Below are 23,521 nucleotides of genomic sequence, written 5' to 3' on the forward strand. Positions count from 1 at the left end.
GATATTTCTAATTATTGGAAGAAAAAGAAAATCCCTTTCTCCTCAGAACTCCATTGGAGGCTGTCTTGTAGCTTTCAAATCTCCGAGGGGTTCTCTCTGCTGTGGCCTCGATGCCATTCCCATCCCAGTAGCTCTCTCGGTACTGGGACGATGCCGACCTCAGTTTCTTCTGCGATTCCGAAGCCCTCCTCCGAGCTCGTCAGCCGATTGACTGCCGCCGACGCCGCCGTGAAGCTGAAGGCATTGAGAGACATCAAGAATCAGATCATCGGTAACCGCACCAAGAAGTTGTCCTTCATCAAGCTCGGCGTTGTCCCTCACGTTGCTGCAATTCTCTCCTCCACTTCCGACCCCAACATTCTCGTCCAGTCCGCTGCTGTTCTTGGCAGCTTTGCCTGCGGCGTCGACGCCGGTGTCTCCGCCGTTCTCGATGCCGGAGCCCTCCCTCGTCTGCTTCGATTGCTTGCTGATCCCGATCCCAAGGTGCTTCTCCTTTCCCCTCTTTTCTTGTTCTTTCTATCCGTTTTGTTCCAATTTGGGAAGTGCATTTCTGGGGAAATTGAGGAAGAGTATCTAGTGTTGTTCTATTGAAATTTGCATTTATGCGCTTAATTTGAAGTTACAAATGCAAATTCCTTCGTTTGATTTTAAATTGCATTTCTGTGGCGTTGACCCTTCTTCTAATCTTCTCTATTTTGACCTCTTCGAACTACAAGAAATGCTCTGTTAAAAGTGAAGAAGAAAGTCTCCGTGGAACTGGATAATAGCTCCTTTTTCTACTCATAATCGTCTTTTTTGGATTAGTTAGCATATTCCTTAAGTACTCTTTTTGAACTACCAATCAGAGTCTAGAGTAGATGGCTACATCTTTTGAAAGGAAAAACAAATTTAAGCAAAAATGGAGTCCTTCCTTTCAAAACCTGTACATCCAATTGGACCTTCCTGTTTATACACCACGCCTTAGATTTCTACAAGAATTTATTATGTACATAGTGCAAACTCTTGCTTTTGTCTTCTTTATTTTCTGTATGCAATTTTTTCAACTTTCTTATCAATCCTAATGTGAACTTTGATGGGTATATATAAATATGTTCTGTTTTTAAGGTTGTGGACGCAGGAGCTCGTTCATTAAGAATGGTTTATCAATCAAAGTTGGCTCCCAAGTATGATTTCCTTCAGCAGGAAAACACTAAATTTCTTCTTTCATTATTGAATAGTCAAAATGAAAATGTGACTGGACTTGGGGCAAGCATCATTATTCATTCCTGTGACACAATTGCGGAGCAGAAGGCATTGTGTAATGGTGGAGTTCTAGAGAAGCTGATTGATCTTCTTGATGGTTCTCTAAGTCAAAGGGATGCTAGTTTAGAGTCTATTGCCACAATATTTAAAAATAATGTCGAAGCCATAGCAAAGTTCATGCAGCCTGGTAGAGAAGACTGTTTGAGTTATATAATTGAATTGATGAAGGATAGAAATCCCAAGACAAGATTGCTAGCTTGCGTCTGCTTGATTGTTATAAGGAATTCATCACCTCGTTATCTGCAAGATATAGGAATCAAAATGAAATTGATACATAGTTTGCTTGAGCTTCTTGATAATCCAGGTCAAGTTGGAGATGAAGCTTCCTTCGTTTTTTCGACTTTAATTGCTGAGAAGGAGGAGCTACAGAAACTAACTTTTGAGGCAAATGCAATTGATAAGTTGTACAATCACTTGCAAAAGGATCAGTTGAGTCCTAGACGTTTCCAAGGAATATTGTTGGCCTTTTCTCATCTATGCTCAAAGTTGGAGAGCTGTAGGTCTAGATTTCTCTCTTTGCAGGTTTATTTCTTATTCTGATTGCATCAACTTTTTTGTTAAGTCAACTTATTGATTTTTTTTTTTGTAACATTTATCAATTACAATGCATTTAACTTGTGCAGTTTTCCTAGTCCAGAGGTTAGTCATGTTTTTCACTAAGTCAAATTGGCTAGGTACCTAAATTGATGTCTAAAATCGTTTGTTTGTCTATTAGAATTTTTGTCTATGGTTATTTCTGCCCTAAGTTGATAGTTATCTTTATTATTAAAGATTTTTAAAAAGGTATCTGTTTGGCAAATGTGTCTGTCATCTGTTTTTAAGTCCTCAAAACTTTCCAAGGAAAAAATAGTTAAACTATATCGCTGGTCCATTCCAATTGAATCAAAGGATAAAAATGGAAAAAAAAAAAAAAAAAAAAAAAAAAAAAAAAAAAAAAAAAAAAAAAAAAAAANGTGGTGGTAACAATTATTGTGGCGGGTTCTCAAAATTTTCTCTTTATTTTACCCTTTGATATTTAACAAGCTACTAACTGATGGAGGTTAACAAATCTGAATTTTGTTGGAATTTAACTTGCTTAGGTTTATGAATTTTTATTAATTTGCTTATAATCATGACATAGGTAATGAACATAGTGATTGATGCCCTACAACATGAAAGTAGTGACATACGTATTGCAGCTTGCACTTGCTTGAGAAGTGTCTCTAGATCAATCAAGGTATTTAATGCTATATTAATATTAGCTATTCTGATATTCATAGTCTTTCCCTTCCCCTGTTTCTAATGGCATCATACTCAGAATTTGAGTGCAGGTTACTTTATGAACGAAACAGTTGTCCTTCCTGTTGTTCGGCTTTTACACAATCCTTCTAATGCTGTTCAGGTAAACCTACTTATCTTGATATATCAAGTTCTCAAATTGTGAGAATCTTCCTACTTTTTAAGCCATTGAATGGTCAGGTAGAAAGAGGTTATTTGGTTGTTCAGTTATTTTTGGTTTTGCGCAATAATTATCATTTCATACTATTTAAACAGGTTGCAGCACTTGGTGCTATTAGCAACATAGTTGTCGAATTTTCAACAAAGAGATCAATATTTATAGAATGTGGAGGTGTTAAAGAGTTGGTTCGATTATCAAAGTCTATGGACTTGGACATAAGGCTAAATGCATTGTGGGCTTTAAGGAATTTAATGTTCCTTGCAAACAACATGTATAAATCAGGGATCTTCATGGAGTTAACAGCTTCCTTGTTAGCCAGCCTTGTCTGTGGTACTATTGAACTCTGTTGTCCATCTTTATGGTTGATTTCATCTTGTGTTTAATCAATACTGCTTTGTATGTTTATGTTTCAGATCCAGAGCCTTCCATACAAGAGCATGCTATGGCCCTTGTGCGCAATCTTATTGATGGATGTGAGGACTCAATTGAGTACGCGTTTGCTGAAGATGGTATCATATTGAATACTATTTGCCGGCAATTGCAAAGTATTTCAAGGGATGAAATTGGGGTCCAGGTTAGTTTTGTTTTGTTTTCAACTTTTGAATGTGATGTATGCTCAAAAGGAAAGGTTTATTTTGGAGAGGAAAAAGCTAAAAAATGGTTGCAAAGCAGTCTATTGAAAGGGCCGATTTTACAAAGTGGTGTTAGTTACTAGGAAACTCTGAGCTCAGCTTAAAATTGGCTAACAACAACCATGTTGAATAAGCATACAGTAACGATGTTACATAAATGCATAATAGACACACAAATTGATTAAACATGCTACGCCAAAGTATTTATGTTTTCCCTCCTGAAAGATCTCATAAGTAGGTCTGACACTCTGCATTACTATTTTACATAGATACCAACAAACTAGAGAGATATTTCTATTTTTAAGGTCATGAGGACCTTTAACCTGGTCTCTATGATTCTGTTGAGGTTTTTTCTTTTGTATATAATATCCTTCATCAATAATATTATTTTCCTTTCGTTTTTTCTTTTAAAAAGGAGCAAACAAAGATACAAATGGAAAATTGTCAGTTACAATTCAAAGTTTCACGTTAACTGAAGAAAGAATAAGGAAAATGACATGATTGCTTATGCTTTAAGCCTGTGATCTATATCTTACTTGGTTGTCTCTATAGATCGAAGCCGAAAAATTTAAAATATCTGGAAATTGGTTGAGCAAATGACCTGGGGAAAACTTGCCAAAGGATGAACTCTCTCCTTCCATAGGAGTTTCAATACCTTTCCTCACTTTGTTTTGTGGCATTTGTCTAGAATACCTATCTTTTACATGTCTGTCTGACTCTTATCAAGAAAGCTGAGATTAAATGTGGAAGGAAGAATCCAAAATTTATTAAGGGAGCCAATATTGATGGGAAGACTGAGAATGATGGTGGATTTCTTTGATAGGATGATAGGAATAAAAAAAGCGAAGTTATTTAGGTGCTTATATTTGACTGAAATGTTAAAGTGCATTTTAAAGAAACCATTATTTCATAAATGATATGTGTTCTCGCTCATCTGATGGATAATGTCCATGTTGTCTGGCTATTAAACAATTAAGTTTCAGCAGATTCATTTTCAATGATACTTGAGGAATTTTATACGACTATAAAATCTGTTGTTATGGTATTGAGTATATCAATTAACTATTAAGTAAACCATATCAGAATGCAATTATTAAAGCATGACTGATACAGGGAATGTATGTACTTTGCAATGTTGCAAGTGGAAATGAGTTCCATAAGGAAAGGCTAATGAAACAACTATTTCCACAAGGAGATGACGTGATCCAGTCATTTGTGGTGAAGTTTTTGCAGAGTGACAACAGTCAACTTCGAATAGCTGCTGTCTGGGCAATAATAAATCTTTCTCTGCCTTCAAGTCCACGTGCACTAGATAGGGTTACAAAGCTACAGAATGCTGGTATTGTTTCTCAAGTGAAGAATATGGTCAATGATCCGTGCCTGGATGTTAAGGTCATCTATTTCCTCATTTAAGTTCCACTTCCCCCTTCTCCCCTTTCACCTCTATATTATCTTAATTCCTCGTCTCTTCTCCTTTACAGCTCCGTGTGAGAACCGTGCTTGGACAACTAATGGCTTTTGGTGATGGTATTACATTATAAAATTTCCATCATCAAAACCCAAGAGAAGTAGAGCGCTGCTAGCAGTTTTGTTTTTCATCCACCTTTTCTGTAGTATATTGTTGAGTTTTTCATCGGCGGCTTTTGATCCATCTGGTATGTTTGAACTTCGGTAGTTTATTTCTATTTTTCCCTTCCCAGATGTCCAAGCGAACTAAAGGTTATTTATTATTTCATTGAGCAGCTGTGACAGATAATGTACTTGTGAAATATATCCAAAATGTCACACTTTGCTCATGTTCAAAAGTCGCAGGAATTTTTTCTCTTAAAAAAAGAAATTTTTGAGTTCTCGTATGTTACTTCATAGGTGAATCTTTTTGTCTTATTTTCTAATTCTTTTTTGTGAATTGTGATGGATAACTTTTACGGTTCTCTCTGTGTCTCTCCAAAGAGATTTGTGAAACTTGAGCAATTCTTGAATGGCTGTGAAATATTTTATGAATAAAGAAATGTAACGTGAGCTCTAACCTACCAAGTTTTTGCTTCTTCTGTCATTGGCCTTTTGCAGGAAAACATGAAAGCTCCAGTATATTCCACGCGCGGCTCTTGATCTCTAGGTTACTCATACAAATCTTTTTTGGATGCATACCAGCCACTTTTGGTGGCAATTTTGATCTCTCTCTCTCAAATTCTTCTTTTCCTTCTTTTTGAAATCAAATGGCCGTATGATTAGTTTGGCTTGAAAGTGGAATATAAGACTCGTAAATATTGCCTATCAAAAGTTCCATTATTCATCGGGTTATCCCAACTGCTGTTCTGTTTCGAGTGTTTAGTATCTAGGCAACAAATTGTCGCTTTCATACATTGTTCCAGTGGTTACCAAAACCCAGTACCATGCTTTTTTACGGGAAATATATTCTAAAGCCTTGTTAAGGTAAAACACCGCAATCCAAATGAATGACTGTTTAGCTAACTTGTACCTTTTCAGGGATAGCTTATATTATTCAAGCATCCAAGGAGAGTAATGCAATTTTAGCTGATGTCTCCTTTCCTTCGAACAGATGCAAACTTCCAAGTAATTGTTGTTATAACATGGTCCAGATACTATACTTAATCCCCCCTTGTTTCCAATTTAATTTGTGTTGATTTGGAATAGTTGGTGAATATGATTTAAGTTCTAGCAAGGCCATTTATATAAACAAATTGAGAAAATCATATGAATAAGTCTTTTGAGCTTAAATTCGTAACTCTTTTGTTAGAACAGATGTATAAATGGGAAAAGCTTGGAGGGTCTGTTGTGGTGTTGATCCATATTTATTCCACATAAATGTGGCTTTTGGGAGAAGAAGCATCATTATTCTATGATCCTGGAGAAAGGGATGCACTTGAGTCAACTGGATTGCTTGTATTCCAACTTGTGTTAATAGTAATGGTCCAGTTCATTGTTTTCAACTTTTTGTTTATCAATAGTAAAAATGAAACGTTGTTGAGGCAGCAGAATTTCAGATGGTTAAATTAGAGTATTGTTGTTGATTAATAGAACATAAGCTGTTATGATTCGTCATAATTATGGACAGGCCCCTTCTATGGTTGAATCCTCCAAGTGGCTTGTTTGAAGTGCTGGATAGTTGATGGAATAACGCACTGGGCTCTGTTTTACAGTGTACAAAGATGCATGTTCGAGGTACATAGTACATTTTACAGTTGAATTGACTTTAATGATATATTTACACAAAATTAGTGTTTGCTTTGATCACAATTCATTAAATTCATTGCCCCGTCTTCTTTCGTTCTCATTTCAAGTTTTGTTCTATGATGTTCAAAGTAGGTCTAACATGATTTCCTACTTCTACTGACAACTATTTAGCAAAGTACTGAGTAAATGCATCTTTTACCTGTTGATCTATTTGGTGTATGTGTGTATGATATGTTTTAGGGAAGAAAACACTTTGGTTTGGAGGAGGTTTGAGCAATTTGTGGCTCAATAATTTCTTTTGAGAACTACTGGCCAAGTTAAAAAATATCTTTGGAAAAGTGTGACTGATTTATAGACTTATAACATGTTCTCTTTCTCTTTTGCTTGAATAATCAATTAGTTCTGTTCTGCATATTACTAAAGAAAAGTTCTGTTATTCTAAAAGTCATACTGAATAACTCACCGAAGAATCTCAAAACTCAGGCACAATCAAGCACAATCAAGTTAAAGAAAACATTTTAATGGCCATTAGGCTAAACAAGCTGTGCAAACAAAGAAACAACCAGTAAATTGCACATTATTGCTCATTCTGGTACCATCTCATCCCAATATGCACGATTTATAGAAGCACAAGTTCTGAGAAAATCCCAGCCCTACACTATACCATCAGAATAACCGAAATGGAGTCTGAATATATAAACTTTTGTACATAATATAAAGATTAATTGCTTACATATCTTCAACAAAAAAAAGACTGCCTCACTGAACTAAGAATACAATCGGCAACTCAACAATCAAACTAATCACGATTGAAGGATGCAATACAAGAAGAATTGACAAGGGAGAGAGAACTCAAAATTACCCATACTTCTTTAGCCAATCTTCTCTGTGTTTGTGTCATCTGAAGGCCATATAACAGTCTGCATAAGTCGCTCACGCATTAATTCTACGTTTTCGTCCGAGATCTCTTGGTATATTTCAGCATGGTTACATTTCTACACCACAGAAGAAATAAATGTTCGCAAACTTTGTTGCATGATCTTCCCAAAAAAAAAAAAAAGAAGATAACTATATTGAAGGAACATTACAATGATAGCAATACCTTCACCCATTTTCCATAAAGGTGGAGACGTGTGATCATTACTCTTTCAGCAAGATCTTGCTTTTCCTATCAATTAGAAAAACAATGATTTAGGTTTAGTAAAACGCTATTTCACAAGGTGTGCCTCGAGGCTGTAAATGACCTTAAATCTTTGTGTCCTAACATCAAACTGGAATGTTTGGGATTCAGAAGTAAAAGGAATCATTTTAGCTAACTTTGTGTCAAGCAAGAGGACCACACTTGGACACAAGCCTTTGTGTAACTTGGCAAGTTATGGAGCATTGAATACACTTAGAACAACTATTTTCGAGTGTATAACTCAAGAATGTGTAGATATGTGGTGCATTTCATATTACTTCGTAGCAGGTTTGATCCAAAGATACAGACTATAATGAAACTTATAAAAGTAAACTAAACTAGAAGTTAAAGCATGGAAACTAAATAGACAATTTAACCATACTTTGTAACATCTGTGTGCTTATATTAGGCCTTCCCTTTCTACTGAGATAGCAAAATGCTAAAAACTAAAGCCGGTGTTAAATATGAGATCGTTAGAACAAGTCAGTCATAGTAAGAATTCAATGGGACGTTTGAGAGTGATTTAGAAATGATTAAAATCTTCCATATCATATTCAAAATCACTAAAAAAAAACATGGATTTAATCATTCAAAATCATTCTAAAATGTGATCTCCCACATTGGTTGGGGAGGAGAACAAATCACCCTTCATAAGGGTGTGGAAACCTTCCCGTAGCAGACGCATTTTAAAGCCTTGAGGGGAAGCTCGAAAGGGAAAGCCCAAAAAGAACAATATCTGCCAGCGGTGGATCTAGGTTGTTACAAATGGTATCAAAGCCAGATACCGGACGATGTGCCAGGCTTCTCGCTGTTCCCCGAAGAGGGGTAGACACAAGGCGGCGTGCCAGTAAGGACGCTGGCCCCAAAGAGGGGTGGATTTGGGGGCGGTCCCACATGGATTGGATAAAGGAACGAGTGCCAGCGAGGACGCTGGCCCCGAAGGGGGGTGGATTGTGATGTCCCACATTGGTTGGGGAGGAGAACAGATCACCCTTTATAAGAGTGTGGAAACCTTCTCCTAGCAGACACGTTTTAAAGCCTTGAGGGGAAGCCCAAAGAGGACAATATCTGCTAGCGGTGGATCTGGGTCGTTACACAAAATATACTCTAAAACCAACAGTGAAAACATGTACCAAGCATAGATTGGTACAAGTCATGAAGTAGGTATGAACTTTTAAGAAGTACCTTTACAAGAGTGCGCATGAAATGTTTTCCATCTGATGGCTTGTTAGATAACAGAAAACTGTTGGAAAAGAATAGAACAGGATCAAAATTCAAGAACACGACCAAACTAGCATGAACAATTTGACAACTGCAACTTGAGCTACCATGACAAAAAATTCTGCAACTATTTGTAAACTGACCCCAGTTCCTGTAACACAGAAAAATGGCCAGTCTCAATGTGTAAAAAACGATGGCACTTACTCATAAAGCCACCTGTACTGTGGGGGGTTCATTTCATAGAGCTGGTTCATAACAGTCCTCACAGCCTTGTATGTAAAATAATTAAGTATTTGCTGCAGCCAGAGAAATCTCAGTCAGTTCAGTAATTAATTTGTAGGCAAATGAGTATGCAAAGGATGGGAGAAGGATAAAGCTCAAGAAACTGGAAAAACAACAAAATCATATTAAACTTGACCAGAACAAAATCAATGGAAAACTTAAGTCTCAAGCATATCCCATGATATTTAAAAGAACATTGCCATGCATCAACCTGATGGCCGTTGTATTTCATGTGTATCTTACTGAGTTACGAGTGTGGTTATGGCAGCTGCCTATGATACTAGGACCAATAGGTCAAAAATGAGTTTGTGTTGCAGGTGTTGAACGATCTACTCTACACAGGTGAAGACGTTTGGCTCTCCATGGGAGCCTTGCCCCCTCTCTGCACATGGTTCACGAATCCACTTCCTGACTAAGCGACGCAACAAAGAAAGAAAAAAAGTCAAAGGCAGCTCACCTGACCCCATCCAACGACCTTAGCGTCAAAATCTCGCAGTCGAGCTGTCTACGGTCGATGGTGCATTCGGTAAGCTCTTTCGGGCCCTCTTTTCAGTAGATAAAAATGGAATTGAAAGAAACCCCGTACCAACATTTCATTCAATGGAAAGGTGTTTTTCACTCCTACGTGATATTGAAAACCGCCATAATGATGCGGTTCTCCACTTATCAAAATCGAAATTTGACCAATGTGACTTGCTATTCCATACCTTGGGAGGACTATATTGATTATTCGGCAGTCAAAATTGTAATCCGTGTATTGGAAGTTATTCTAGTAATAGGATAATCCCATTACGTGCAATCAGTCTATAGCAACCAACTGATCAATCTAATTCAGCGGGTAAGTTACTTTCTAGCTAGCTTAATTTTTCGAAAGCACTAGCAAGCAAGACAACAGATGTGCTAATGCTATTACTCTAAGCTATCGTACCAGTTTAAGCAAGAGAACACTCTACAAGTCTTCTGTTCTTACCAGTTTAACATCGTCAAAGGTATCTTCATATTGCCCCCCAAGTTCATCAACAACTATAAGTCTTCTGTTCTTGTGCTGCTTCCTTGAGCTCCTGTTTATCCTATCCGCCGAGAGCAGCCACTCCCGGCCACTATCTACGAACGAGCTGCTTAGATACAAGTGCTTTGGTTTCGGCAAACGCTTTCGACCCATTGAACAGCTCGTTGTGGGCAAAGCATCTAAACACAAACATGGGGAAGTATGAGAGTCCACCGCTGATGAACCCACGATGGATAAAGCTCCCACCATCGTTTCAGAAAGCTAAAACCAGAGAAAATGCACCAATCAAAGTCGACCCCCTCGTTGTGAGTCGACTTGAAATGGGTATCTGAGGAACCTGCAGATTAGAAGGAGGGTGAAGGGGAGGATGTGAGGGAAATGAGGAAAGTTGAGAGCTACGGGAGATTTGAAGTTGGATGAATCTTAACCAGACAATTGGTGAGGCCCAAAATTCTCCACCAAAAAAAAGGGCTTGAATGTTAGATATTTTCGTTTTGATGCTCGAATTCATCTAGACGGTTTTTTGAATTTGGTGGGTTTTCTAAGTTGATCTACTTTGGAAAATTACAATATGATGAATTGTCATGCTTACCACTTGTTTCATGTTCTTCATTCTTTAGGTAATCCAAATTGAATATAACATCTTGTAACGTTGTTGTACACTCTTCTCTAGATATGTGGAATGGGTGGATTTTAGGTCCTCGATGCTCTACTAAAGTAGTAATAAGAAGCTCGTTTAGTTGAATAAACTCAATTTGTGGGACCCCGAAATCAACATTGTAACGACCCAGATCCACCACTAGCAGATATTGTCCTCTTTGGGCTTTCCCTTTCGGACTTCCTCTCAAGGCTTTAAAACGCGTCTGCTAGGGGAAGGTTTCCACACCCTTATAAAGGGTGATTTGTTCTCCTCTCCAACCAACGTGGGACATCACAAACATGTTGCAAATAAGGTATGATTGGTGCATCTAGACTAATATTATGATTAATTACTCTCGAATGATAGTTGATCGAACATTTCATACTTGTCATTAATATTTTAAGCTAGATTTGTTGTCATTCATCTATAGTGATATTGTGAGCTCCCACAATATCACGAAGTATTCTTTATTATAAGGATGTGAAAACCTCTTACTAGCAAACGCGTTTTAAAAACTTTGAAAAAACTTTGAGGGGAAGTCTGAAAGGGAAAGCCCAAAAGGACAATATCTGCTAGTGGTGGACTTGGGCGGTTACAAATGATATCAAAGTTAGACACCAGACAGTGTGCAAGCAAAGACGTTGGGCTCCAAAGAGGGATGGATTGTGAGATCTCATATTAGTTGGGGAGGAGAACGAAACATTCTTTATAAGGGTTTTCAAACTCTCCCTAGTAAACGTGTTCTAAAATCTTGAGGCTTACGACGATATGTAACGAGCCAAAACGAACAATACTACTAGCGGTAGACTTAGGTTGTTACATTCACTTTTGTATTTTATAGGTTCGTGATTGGTTTTGAATATTTAATAAATAACCGATGCCTCTCGAATCAAAATACTCAAGATTTATCAATTCAATTCTTTCATATGTCTTACAAACTTAAGCCTTTGGTGTCGGACTCCTACTCAATACACCACACCAAATCTTTCAGTTACTTCGATTTGTACTTTTTGTCAAAGTTACTAGTCACATCTTGAACATAGTAACAATGGTACGCTCTCAGTTCACTCAAACCAGTTTCATAATTATTCACAATAAACCAATCAGAAATTAAACCGATAGCATTCGAACATAAAAGTAACAACCGTAATTTGAGAAATGCATCTGAAGGGACGTTTTTTCTTCTTTATTTAGGGTATTCAAGTTCCCTCCAAATTTAAAATATTGATAAAAGATTTCTTAACCAAAGTATATAATTTAAATTAGGTAAGTATAAATAAATATTTAAAAATGTTATAAATAGAAATAGAATAATTTAATTAGGACTAAAATAAATAAATAAATAAAAGGGAAGGAATCTACCTATGGAAGTGGAGGCTCCCTTGGGATTAAAATAATAATATTAGAATAATAGGGTTTAATTGGATATTTAATTTAATTAATTTTAGATTGATATTTAATTAATTTAATAATCACATTATGGTTTAGGTGTGTGTTTGTGGATAATGCTACCTGCCAAACTCTCAAAAATAGTGTATTAAATTTTAATAAATTTCATTGGATACCTTTATTTTTTAAAAGAAATTATAATTTAATATTTCTATAAAAGTAATATAATTATTTATTATTTTCTTAAAAATAAAAACATATTAATTACCCATTGACTTTCTAATATTAACCCATTCACTTTAATTATTGATTTTTTTTTAAATGTAAACATTTGAATTATTAATTATATTAAAAAATTAATTTTAGAAAATAGTTTTTTAAAACCATGGTTTATAAATTTAGTTTTTAAAAATAAAAGAGCTGAGATTCCCTTCAGACTTTTAAAATATGTCTTGGTATTTAAAGGTTTTCACATTCTTATAAATAATGTTTCGTTCTACTCTCCAATCGATGACGCTGGTACTCGTTTCTCTTCTCCAACCGATGTAGGATCTCACAATCCACCCTCCTTTGGGAACTAATGTCTTCGGTGGTACTCGTTCTCTTTCTTTAACCGATGTGGGATCTCACAATCCACCTCCTGTTGGGGCTCAACATTCTCGCTAGTACTCGTTCCCTTTCTCCAATTGATGTGGGATCTCACAATCCACCTCCCGTAGGGGCCGAACATCCTCGTTGGTACTCGTTCTCTTTCTCCAACTGATGTGGGATCTTACAATCCACCTCCCGTCGAGGCCCAACATTCTCGCTAGTACTCGTTCCCTTTCTCCAACTGATGTGGATCTCACAATCCACCTCTCGTAGGGGCCGAACATCCTCGTTGGTACTCATTCCCTTTCTCCAACTGATGTGGGATTTCACAATCCACCTCCCATAGGGGCCGAACATCCTCGTTGGTACTCATTCCCTTTCTCCAACTGATGTGGATCTCACAATCCACCTCTCGTAGGGGCCGAACATCCTCGTTGGTACTCGTTCCCTTTTTCCAACTGATGTGGGATCTTACAATCCACCTCTCGTCGGGGCCCAACATTCTCGCTAGTACTCGTTCCCTTTCTCCAACTGATGTGGGGTCTCACAATCCACCTCCCATCGGGGCCCAACATCCTCGCTGGCACTTGTTTCCCGCTCCAATTGATGTGGGACCTCACAATCTACCCCCTTCAGGACTTACTGTCCTCACTGGCACACCGCCCAATGTCTGGCTCTGATACCAACTGTAACAACCTAAGCCCACTGCTAGCAAATATTGTTCTCTTTGGGCTTCCCCTCAAGGTTTTCAAACTCGTCCGCTAGGGAGAGGTTTTCACACCCTTATAAAGAATGTTTCGTTCCCCTTTCCAACCAACGTGAAATCTCACATTCTACCCCCTTTCAGGGCCAGCGTCCTCGTTCACACTCGTTCCCCTCTCCTATCAATGTGAGATCTCACATTTATGTTTTCTTCTTAATTTTTTTAAAGGTCAGAGATTAAAATTTTCAATTAGTTTGCTTACTCAAAATTATTTGTTTTCTCGACCAGATTTAGTTAATTCAAGCATAACTAAGTTCGATTGTTTGATTTCTCACACAAAACGATAAATTCCAAAAAAAACACAGATGCGAAAATGTTAGGACACGTATGATACATTTCTAAAATTTATAGATCAAATCGACTCAAATCTCAAAATCGAGAAACTAAACTCATAATTTTACAAAATACAAAATAATTTTTTAACCTAAAAGACAATTTCCATCCTTAGATTGAAAAAGAAAATTCAAAAACTATAATGACACATTTCAAAAAATGACATAAAGCATCCAAACACAACCCTTTGTTTCTTCTCTCTTCACTATATAACAAATCCCTCCATTTCAAACCCTCTCTCCCTTCTTCTTCTTACCTCTCAAAACCTGCAACTCAAGCTCAACCCACACCTCTTCAATGGCTTCCCTCCGACCAAATCTCCCAATTTCCTGAAAAGGGTTTCTCCATAACCTTCTAAAAGTGACAAATCTCACAAAAAGAAACCATTTTGAAACAACCCACAACAAGAAACGCCCTCTTAACCTTAACTCAGAGCTCCAAATTTCACTTCCATGGCGTCCAAAGGAGGAGGAAGAAGAAACAGAGGAAGAAAAACAGCAAAAACCCAATTGAAGAAGAACCAGAAGATCAAGAAAATGAAGGATCAAAGTAAAAGGATTGTGAGTACTAAAAGAACAGAGGAAATTGAAGTTTCAAGCTCCATAGCCATGGCCGCCATGGCCGCCATGGAAGAATCAGCTTCTTCAAGCTCTGATTTTGAAGAGTGCAGTACACCAAAAGCAGAGAGATTTAGAATCCCAGAGATCAAAATATGCCCACCAGCTCCAAAAAAGCAGAGGATTACTTCAAATTGTTCTTCACAAAAACCTTCACCAATCTCCTTCTTTGCTTCACCAGATATAGAGCTGTTCTTCTTCCTCTCATCACAATGACATTCCATTAGAGCTTTTTTTTACCATAGTTGATCAAATTCACAGATAAAAAAATGGGGAATTTACAGAGTAGGGTAATTTTTTGTGTCTTCTTTTTTCTTTGTTTAATTAATCATCAGAAAAATTCAGCTTTGAATTTTACCATGGGGCTGGTTTTATATATGGCTATAGCTATGGCTATGGAGGTTTCTCTTTTTTTGGATAGTTTAATGTAATATGTCTGACTTCTATTCATGAGTGCAATGTAAGTGTGTGGTCTTGTGTTTGTGTTTGTAATATCAGCTTTTGAATAATTAGTCAAACCCGAGAATACTTGACTTTTTTTTTTTGTAACGATTTAGTTGTATATCAATGATCGAGGTCAGGTACGTATTAAGTATTTGATGCACGAAAGCGTAGATACAGAAATGAAAGCCTAGATAGCTCAATTACGACAACGAATTCGTTTTCTCTACAATGTCCTTAAGAACCTCTCTCGTTAGGTGGCAATCGACAGATCGACCCTCTTCCTTGTTCTTACTTACTAATCAAACGATACCCATTATAGGATTTTCGTCGAATTAGGGTTTTTGTGAAGAACACTGTTGAGAAATGGAGCGTTGTCTGAACATGCTAAGCGGAAAATTTGAACGGAACATCAAATTATTCATACATGATTCCGTTAATACTTTGGTATATTTGATCCGACCAAAAAATGAATGAATGAAGATGAATATGCAAAAGATTTGGACCATTTTGTATGGTCCTTGAGATTAAAAGATATCTCTTTCACACTGATCAAGATTGAGAAAAGAGAAAAGAAACTGTCCTTGATGCTTCAACAATCTGCCATGCAGAATATAAAAGACTTCCACAAAAGGTTTCTCACACACTCTACTTTTGGAGCTGCTTTCTTTGCTCACAGATTTCCCTTTAATTTAAATCATTCGAGTATCCCGTCTTAGGTTGAGGATAAATGTTTTAATCAATAGAGTTAAGTTCGGGTTAGGCCGAACTAACTTAAAGAAAAAACAGTCGTACGTGAATGATCACTGTAGATAGCTACCAGACTGGCTCATGATGATCGTTGAGGTTAAATGATAAGTTTAACCCTTAAAAGTTCAAATTTGTAGTTTAAAGTTTTTTCAACTTTAAAAAATGTCTAATAGGTTCCTTAAACTTTATATATGTTCACTAGGTCAATTTTATCTCGGTTGGAGAGGGAAACGAAACATTTCTTATAGGGATGTGGAAAACTCTTCCTAATAGAAGTGCTTTAAAACCGTGAGGTAGACGACAATATATAATGGGTCAAAGCAGACAATATCGTGGGTTTGGGAGTTGGAGAGGGGAACGAAACATTCTCTATAAGTGTATGAAAATCTCTTCTTAATAGACGCGTTTTAAAACAGTGACGATACTTACCGGGCCAAAACGGACAATATCTGCTAGTGGTGGGTTTAGAGAGTTCGAGAGAAAAACAAAACATTCCTTATAAGGGGGTGGAAACCTCTTCCTAGTAGACGTGTTTGAAAACACTGACGACACTTACCGGGCCAAAGCGGACAATATTTGCTAGTGTTAATGGTGGGTTTAGAGAGTTGGAGAGAAGAGAACAAAACATTCTTTACAACGGCGTGGAAAGCTCTTCCTAGTAAATGCATTTTAAATCTGTGACGATACTTAACGGGAAAAAGCGGACAATATCTGCTAGTGGTGGGTTTAGAGAGTTGGAGAGAAAAACAAATCATTCCTTATAAGGGGGTGTAGACGCGTTTTAAACCTGTAACGATATGTCATTGGTCAAAGCGGACAATATCTGTTAGCGGTGGACCTGACTTGTTACATTCAATTTTGTATCGATAGGTTCGTGACGGGTTCTGAATATTTAATAATACATTTTAATATATATATATATATATATATGGAAAAAAGTGATGAATAGGGTTGAAAAAGAAGAAAAGGGGACAAGAATAGCAGAGAGGTGTGTGTGAGTGTTGGCTTTTGATTTTGAAAATTCACATTAAAAAAATAAAATAAAAATAAAAATTTGTTTGTATTTAGGGTTTGTGAATGTGATTTTGTGTGTCTGTGATCACAAGACAATGCCCACAACAGAATCCTATGAAACGACTCGTGCGTCTCCTCAATCATTCATTTCTCATTTTTTCACCATTCTTTACCATTTTTTTCTCTCTTTTTTATTTTTTTTATTTTTTTTTACAATTTTGTTCTTGAGTTTCGACTTTGTTCTCGTGATTGTTAATCCGTTAATTCTATGATATTCACGTGTTATTGGGTATTAAGAAATTATTTTTGTTAGATCGGCCACATGTGAGAATGAGAATTCAAAGGTCTGACCTTTTCGTTATAAATATTATGTTTTAACGAGTTGAATTATGCTCAAATTGGTTAATCACATATTTATTTTGTTCCAATGGGTATTAAGAAATTGTTTTTTTAGATCCGCCACATGTGAGAGTGAGAATTCAAAGGTTTGACCTTTTCGTTATAGATATTATGTTTGAACGAGTTGAGCTATGCTCAAATTGGTTTATCACATGTTTAATTTGCTCAAATGGGTATTAAGAAATTGTTTTTTTTAGATCGGCCACATGTGAGAGTGAGAATTCAAAGGTTTGACCTTTTCGTTATAGATATTATGTTTGAACGAGTTGAGTTATGCTCAAATTGGTTAATCACATATTTATTTTGTTCGAATGGGTATTAAGAAATTGTTTTTTTAGATCCGCCACATGTGAGAGTGAGAATTCAAAGGTTTGACCTTTTCGTTATAGATATTATGTTTGAACGAGTTGAGCTATGCTCAAATTGGTTTATCACATGTTTAATTTGCTCAAATGGGTATTAAGAAATTGTTTTTTTTAGATCGGCCACATGTGAGAGTGAGAATTCAAAGGTTTGACCTTTTCGTTATAGATATTATGTTTGAACGAGTTGAGTTATGCTCAAATTGGTTAATCACATATTTATTTTGTTCGAATGGGTATTAAGAAATTATTTTTTTAGATCGGCCACATGTGAGAGTGAGAATTTAAAGGTTTGACCTTTTCGTTATAGATATTATGTTTGAACGAGTTGAGCTATGCTCAAATTGGTTAATCACATGTTTAATTTGCTCAAATGGGTATTAAGAAATTGTTTTTTTAGATCGGCCACATGTGAGAGTGAGAATTCAAAGGTTTGACCTTTTCGTTATAGATATTATGTTTGAACGAGTTGAACTATCTTCAAATTGGTTAATCACATATTTAATTTGTTGAAATGGGTATTAATAAATTGTTTTTTAGATCGGCTACAGGTGAGAGTGAGAATTCAAAGTTCTGACCTTTTCGTTATAGATACAATGTTTTAACGAGTTGAACTATGCTCAAATTGGTTAATTATATGTTTAATTTGCTCAAATGGGTATTAAGAAATTGTTTTTGTTAGATCGGCCACATGTGAGAGTGAGAATTCAAAGGTCTGGCCTTTTCGTTATAGATACAATATTTTAACGAGTTGAGTTATGCTCAAATTGGTTAATCACATGCTCAAATGGGTATTAAGAAATTTGTTTTTTTTAGAACAAAGAGATCTCATATAGAGTTTGAACTTCTAACGTTTTAGCTACATAACCTCTTAACGAGTTAAACTATGTTCAGATTGGTTAATCACCTATTTAATTTGGTCATATGGGTATTAAGAATTTTTTTTAGAACAGGATGTAGAAGTGAGAATTTGAATTTGTAGCTTTTTCGCTACGAGTATAATGTCTTAACGAGTTGAGCTATGCACAAATTGATTAATCACATATCTAATTTGCTCAGGTGGGTATTAAAAAATTATTTCTTTTAGAATAGCGACATGTGGAGGTGAAAATTTGAACTTCTAACCTTTAGTACAATATCTTAATCAATTGAATGAACGACATGATGAGAATTTGAACTTCTAACCTTTGTCTTACGAGTATAATGTTTTAATCCGTTGAACTATGTTCAGATTGGTGAATCACACATTTAATTTACTCAGTTAAGTATTAAGAAATTGTTTCATTAGAACAACAACACGTGGAAGTGAGAATTTGAACTTCTAACCTTTTTGTCATGAGTAAAATGTCTTGACGAGTTGAACTATGCTCAAATTGGTTAATCACATATTTAATTTGTTCGATTGGGTATTAAGAAATTGTTTTTTTTAGATCAGCGACACTCAGAGGTGAGAATTCGAACTTCTAACATTTTCATTACTAGTATAATTCGGTTTACAATTTTTTTTTTATCTTGATTGAGAAGTACTTTACAAATTTCCTACCGTGACGCATTGTTACAGTATTAAATACGTGATATTTGTTCTTACATCTTCTTTTTCTTTAATTTAAAATAAAAATAAAAAAATTCTTTAAATCATAAAAATCAAACTAAGAACATTGTAGTCAAACAAGACACAAAATTACTTTGTTTACCAAGTTTCTATCTTTCTTACATCGTTAGTCCTTCAACTTTTATCTATTTGATCCTCGTAACTTTCAGAATTGTTTAATCAATCCTTGAATTTTTCAACTTTATATCTAATTTATCCCGAACTCTAGGAGGTGTTAATTAGATCCTTAAATTATTAGTTTTACGTGTTTAATAAATTATTATCTACTCAAATATTTTTTTTTAAATTTATGGATCTACCCGACACAAAATCGAAAATTTAGAATTTTATTTGACACAAAATTAAATTTTTTTGAAAATTTATGAACTAAACCGACGCAAATTAAAACCCCATATGAGTTTTCGATAATGATTGTATCGTTTAAGATGCAAACTTTTTTTTATTCATTTTATTCTTTTAAAAATGTCTGATGTAATGTTGAATTTTATGTCATTTAAAATTTTAAACTTTTAATTACACGTTTTTAACCGATGATTATCTTCTTCAAAAAAATTTAGTGTTTCATTAAAAAAAAAAAAAAATTAAGAATCCAAAGACCCATTAGATATTTTTAAAAAATTTATTAATCAAACCGACATCATAAAACATATAATTTAACCTTATTTTCTACAAACGAACAAAAACCCGTCTTAGAAAAGAGCATCAAACAAACAAAAGAACAAGATCCTACGAGTTATCCACAATAATTGTCTCATTAAAAATGCTAACTTTTTGATTCATTTTAAGTTCGAAACTCAAAAACAGAATCCAACTTAATCCGTGTGAAACAACTTTTGTTTAAACAATATTGTATGAATGTCTTTTCCGTTTGATTTAACAACATATTGTCTCTTCGTACTAAGATGGAGAGAGAAAAACAAAAAAACAACATTAAACCTTGGAATGAGGAAAATTTGAGACCATCATGGGTTTAAATTGTTCTTTACTTTAGATTAATTATGTTCATATATATATATATATATATATATTTGAACAAGGAAACCTTATGTGATGAAGGGCAAAGCAATCAACTTTTGCTTTGGTGATTGAAATAAAGTACATTTCTTTTTCTTCTATGCCCTTTTTGAAACCATGTATATCATACACATGCCCATCATTAATCTTTCATAGAATCCTAGGTTGCCCTCCAAGCATTTGTTTTCTTTCGCTAACCCGAAATATTAACCCCTTCGAATGATTACTAGTTTTATATTTAACGGGATATGTTTATGAGATGGTCATATTGTAATACCTCGTGTTTAGGTAGAGACCAGGATCTGAAACCCTGTCGTTTTCTTACGATATGACCATTGTGAGATCCCACATCAGTTGGAGAGGTGAACGAATCATTTCTTATAAGGGTGTGGAAACCTCTCCCTAACAGACGTGTTTTAAAACCGTGAGGATGATGACGATACGTTACGAGTCAAAGCGGACAATGTATACTAACAGTGGGTTTGGGCTGGTACAAATGGTATCAGAGGTAGACGCTGGGTGATGTGTCAGCGAGGACATTAGGCCTTAAAAGGGGTGGATTGTGAGATTCCACATTAGTTGGAGAGAGGAACGAAACATTTCTTATAAGAGTGTAGAAATTTCTCCTTAGCATACTCGTTTTAAACCCGTGAGGCTGATGACGATATGTAATGAGCTAAAGGGGACAATATCTACTAGCAGTGGAATTGGGGTGTTACAACCGTGTTACCTACTTGTTTTGAACTACTTTTAAAAGTGAAAACTATCCTCACTGACCGACATGAATCTTTTTAACGTGTCTTGTCTTTACTCAAATATTCTTTAACAAAATTTATAGGATATCACCCGATAAATACTAACTATTAATTTTTTAAAGGCTTTCTTTACTATACTTTCATATCCTCAAGATCTCTTTCATTCAGACGTGGTCTCCGTTCATTTATGTACTTCTCTTTTGTTCGGGCGCTAACACACATTTAATATAATTTTTCGTACGTCATTTAGATCGGAATTTGTTTGACAATTTTTGTTTTTCTTGCTTGTAATTTTATTAAATTATGCATTTGTTTGTTTTTATTTTAATTCCAACACTTTTTAGATCTTGAAGATATTACCTACCCCTAATCTTTTCTAATTTAATTTACCTTTCTCAACTATTTATTAATTTTTTATTTCGACCCATTAAATATTTAAAAGTTTAATTCGAGATAAAAAAAATTAAATATATAACTTTCATAAAAATTAAAATTTGAAACACGAACACGTGCATAGACACAAATTTTTAAATTCAAACACGACTCAACAGATACATCAAACGTTGGTGGTTTGAATTTCTGATCTCACGACTCAAAAGAACCTGGAATTTGAGCTAAACAAACCTAATTCCCGAACCAAATACTGAATACGTTCAATAACTCGAATTATAATAAAAAGTGAATGTAGTAAGACACGTCAACAATTATATTCATTAGTTGTTTGAAAATTTAAGAATAAAAAAGAATTGGAAGATTATTTTATTTATTTATTTATTATTTTATTTTATTTTATTTTATTATTAGGGTTGAAAAAAAGATAGGTGTGAGGTGTTGTGGTAGTGGTGGTGGTTAAAAAGTTTTGTATTAAAAGAAGCAAAGGGAGGATCCTAAGCTTTGTTTAAAGCTACGTACAAAATATTAATTTACCCTTTTCTTTCTGTCCCACAACTAACAAATTCGGTTGAATTTCGGGCTCGGGAACACTCGTACGAACCCGAACATCTTTTAGTAGTTAGGACGTTTCTTATCGCTAACCTATATTACTTGATTTGGCTCGTTACGTATCGCCGTTAGCCTAACAGTTTTAAAACGCATCTACTAGGAAGAGGTTTCCACACTGTTATAAGGAATGTTCCGATCCCATTTCATCAAAGGTGTGATCTCACAATCTACTCCCTCGAGTGCCCAGCGTCCTCGGAGGTTTCCACACAAAATGTTTCGACTTTTGAAAATTTGAAGGTATTAACGGGTTCATCCAAAGCTAAGAAGAAGGGTACGTTGAAATTCTTTGAAGTTCAAGAATATTTTTTAGATTTTTTTTTTTTTTAGTTCAAAGATATTATAACAAAAAAACACTTTTTCCGATAATTTATTGAGCGTTTGATAATACAATTAGTATTATCGACACTTTAATTTCTTTTTTTTTTTTTACGACTTTCATTTACATAATTTTTCAAACTTTTTTTTGAACTAAAAAAAAAAAGCTAAAATTTTAAATTTGATACTAATCTTTATCAAAATTCCATAAATAAAATCTACACTTTATTTTTCTTTCCAAATTTCTTTTTGAATATTCTTTAAATAATTTTAATAAACATAAAATCATTTAGAGAATATCTAGAAATCATCCTTTTTCATATTAAATTATAAAATAATGTTCTAATATATATATATATATATATATATATATATATATATATATATATATATTTATTTATTTATTTATTTATTATTATTATTTTTCTTTTTTTGCTTTATCTTTAAACTTCAATAAATAAATAAAAATTAATTAATTTTTGAAAAAATTACTGAACTTTAAAGAGATGTAAATATAATATGGGCTGAATTAATAATATATATATATATATATATATATATATATATATATATCCACAGCTTTTTATTTGGTAAAAAAAAAATAAAAAATAAAAAATACTCGTACACTTTTTAAAATTCCAATAATACCCTTAAACTTTTTAAAAAATACGGTAACAATTAGTTTTGGATGAACTATCGGTAGTACGACATTAACACATTTTACCTTTATAATAAAAGGTTAAAAAAAAATCTTATCGTCAATACATGGACGAAAACCGTCTATCAATATCTCATAGATAATGATGATAACTTTTGAAAGTTCATTAATATTTTTGAAACATGGTACTAACGGAACTTTATCATTAAATTTTTAAACGCGGTAATGAAACCATAACAACTCAATCCCACCGCTAGCAGTTATTATCCGCTTTGGCTCGTTACGTATCGCCGTCAGTCTCACGGTTTCAAAAGGGGTTTTTAGGGAGAGGTTTCCACATCATTATAAGGAACGTTTCGTTCTTCTTTCCAACAAATGTGAGATCTCACGATCCACCTCCTTGACAACCCAGCGTCCTTGGAGGTTTCATCACTGTTATAAGTAATGTTTCGTTCTCCTCTCCAATCAACATGGGATATTGCAGGAACTTTTGTGTGATGTTCCACATCGGTTGGAGAGGAGAACAAATCACCATTTATAAGGGTGTGGAAACCTTCCCCTACCAGACAGCGTTTTAAAGCCTTGAGGGTAAGCCCAAAGAGGACAA

At 34.9% G+C, this 23,521-nt stretch overlaps 2 protein-coding genes across 5 annotated transcripts; one reads left to right on the forward strand and one right to left on the reverse strand.

Moving 5' to 3' along the window:
• Positions 1–19: 19 nt before the first annotated feature.
• On the forward strand, positions 20–6,611 carry LOC111779992. 4 transcript variants are annotated; one of them, XR_002812781.1, is made up of 10 exons: positions 20–483; positions 1,105–1,824; positions 2,423–2,518; positions 2,600–2,683; positions 2,836–3,070; positions 3,154–3,314; positions 4,486–4,764; positions 4,854–5,027; positions 5,440–6,297; positions 6,449–6,611. XR_002812781.1 is itself a non-coding variant. In XM_023660220.1 (8 exons), the coding sequence occupies exons 1-8, from the start codon at positions 151–153 to the stop codon at positions 4,911–4,913; spliced, it is 1,968 nt and encodes a 655-aa protein (XP_023515988.1). In that variant the 5' UTR covers positions 20–150; the 3' UTR covers positions 4,914–6,608. The 4 variants fall into 4 exon arrangements, 1 of the variants encoding a protein (XP_023515988.1); XR_002812782.1 differs by having other exon boundaries at positions 5,440–5,946; positions 6,136–6,611; XR_002812780.1 differs by having other exon boundaries at positions 5,440–6,611.
• A 556-nt stretch (positions 6,612–7,167) lies between these two features.
• Positions 7,168–10,844, reverse strand: LOC111779993 (chaperonin-like RbcX protein 2, chloroplastic). The gene is made up of 5 exons (XM_023660222.1): positions 10,221–10,844; positions 9,173–9,264; positions 8,933–8,990; positions 7,670–7,735; positions 7,168–7,562 (listed from the first exon to the last, which is right to left on the reverse strand). The coding sequence occupies exons 1-5, from the start codon at positions 10,506–10,508 to the stop codon at positions 7,440–7,442; spliced, it is 627 nt and encodes a 208-aa protein (XP_023515990.1). The 5' UTR covers positions 10,509–10,844; the 3' UTR covers positions 7,168–7,439.
• Positions 10,845–23,521: the final 12,677 nt, after the last annotated feature.

This window comes from Cucurbita pepo, chromosome LG18 (genome assembly GCF_002806865.2).
Source record: "Cucurbita pepo subsp. pepo cultivar mu-cu-16 chromosome LG18, ASM280686v2, whole genome shotgun sequence".
In the NCBI taxonomy this organism is placed as follows: Eukaryota; Viridiplantae; Streptophyta; class Magnoliopsida; order Cucurbitales; family Cucurbitaceae; genus Cucurbita; species Cucurbita pepo.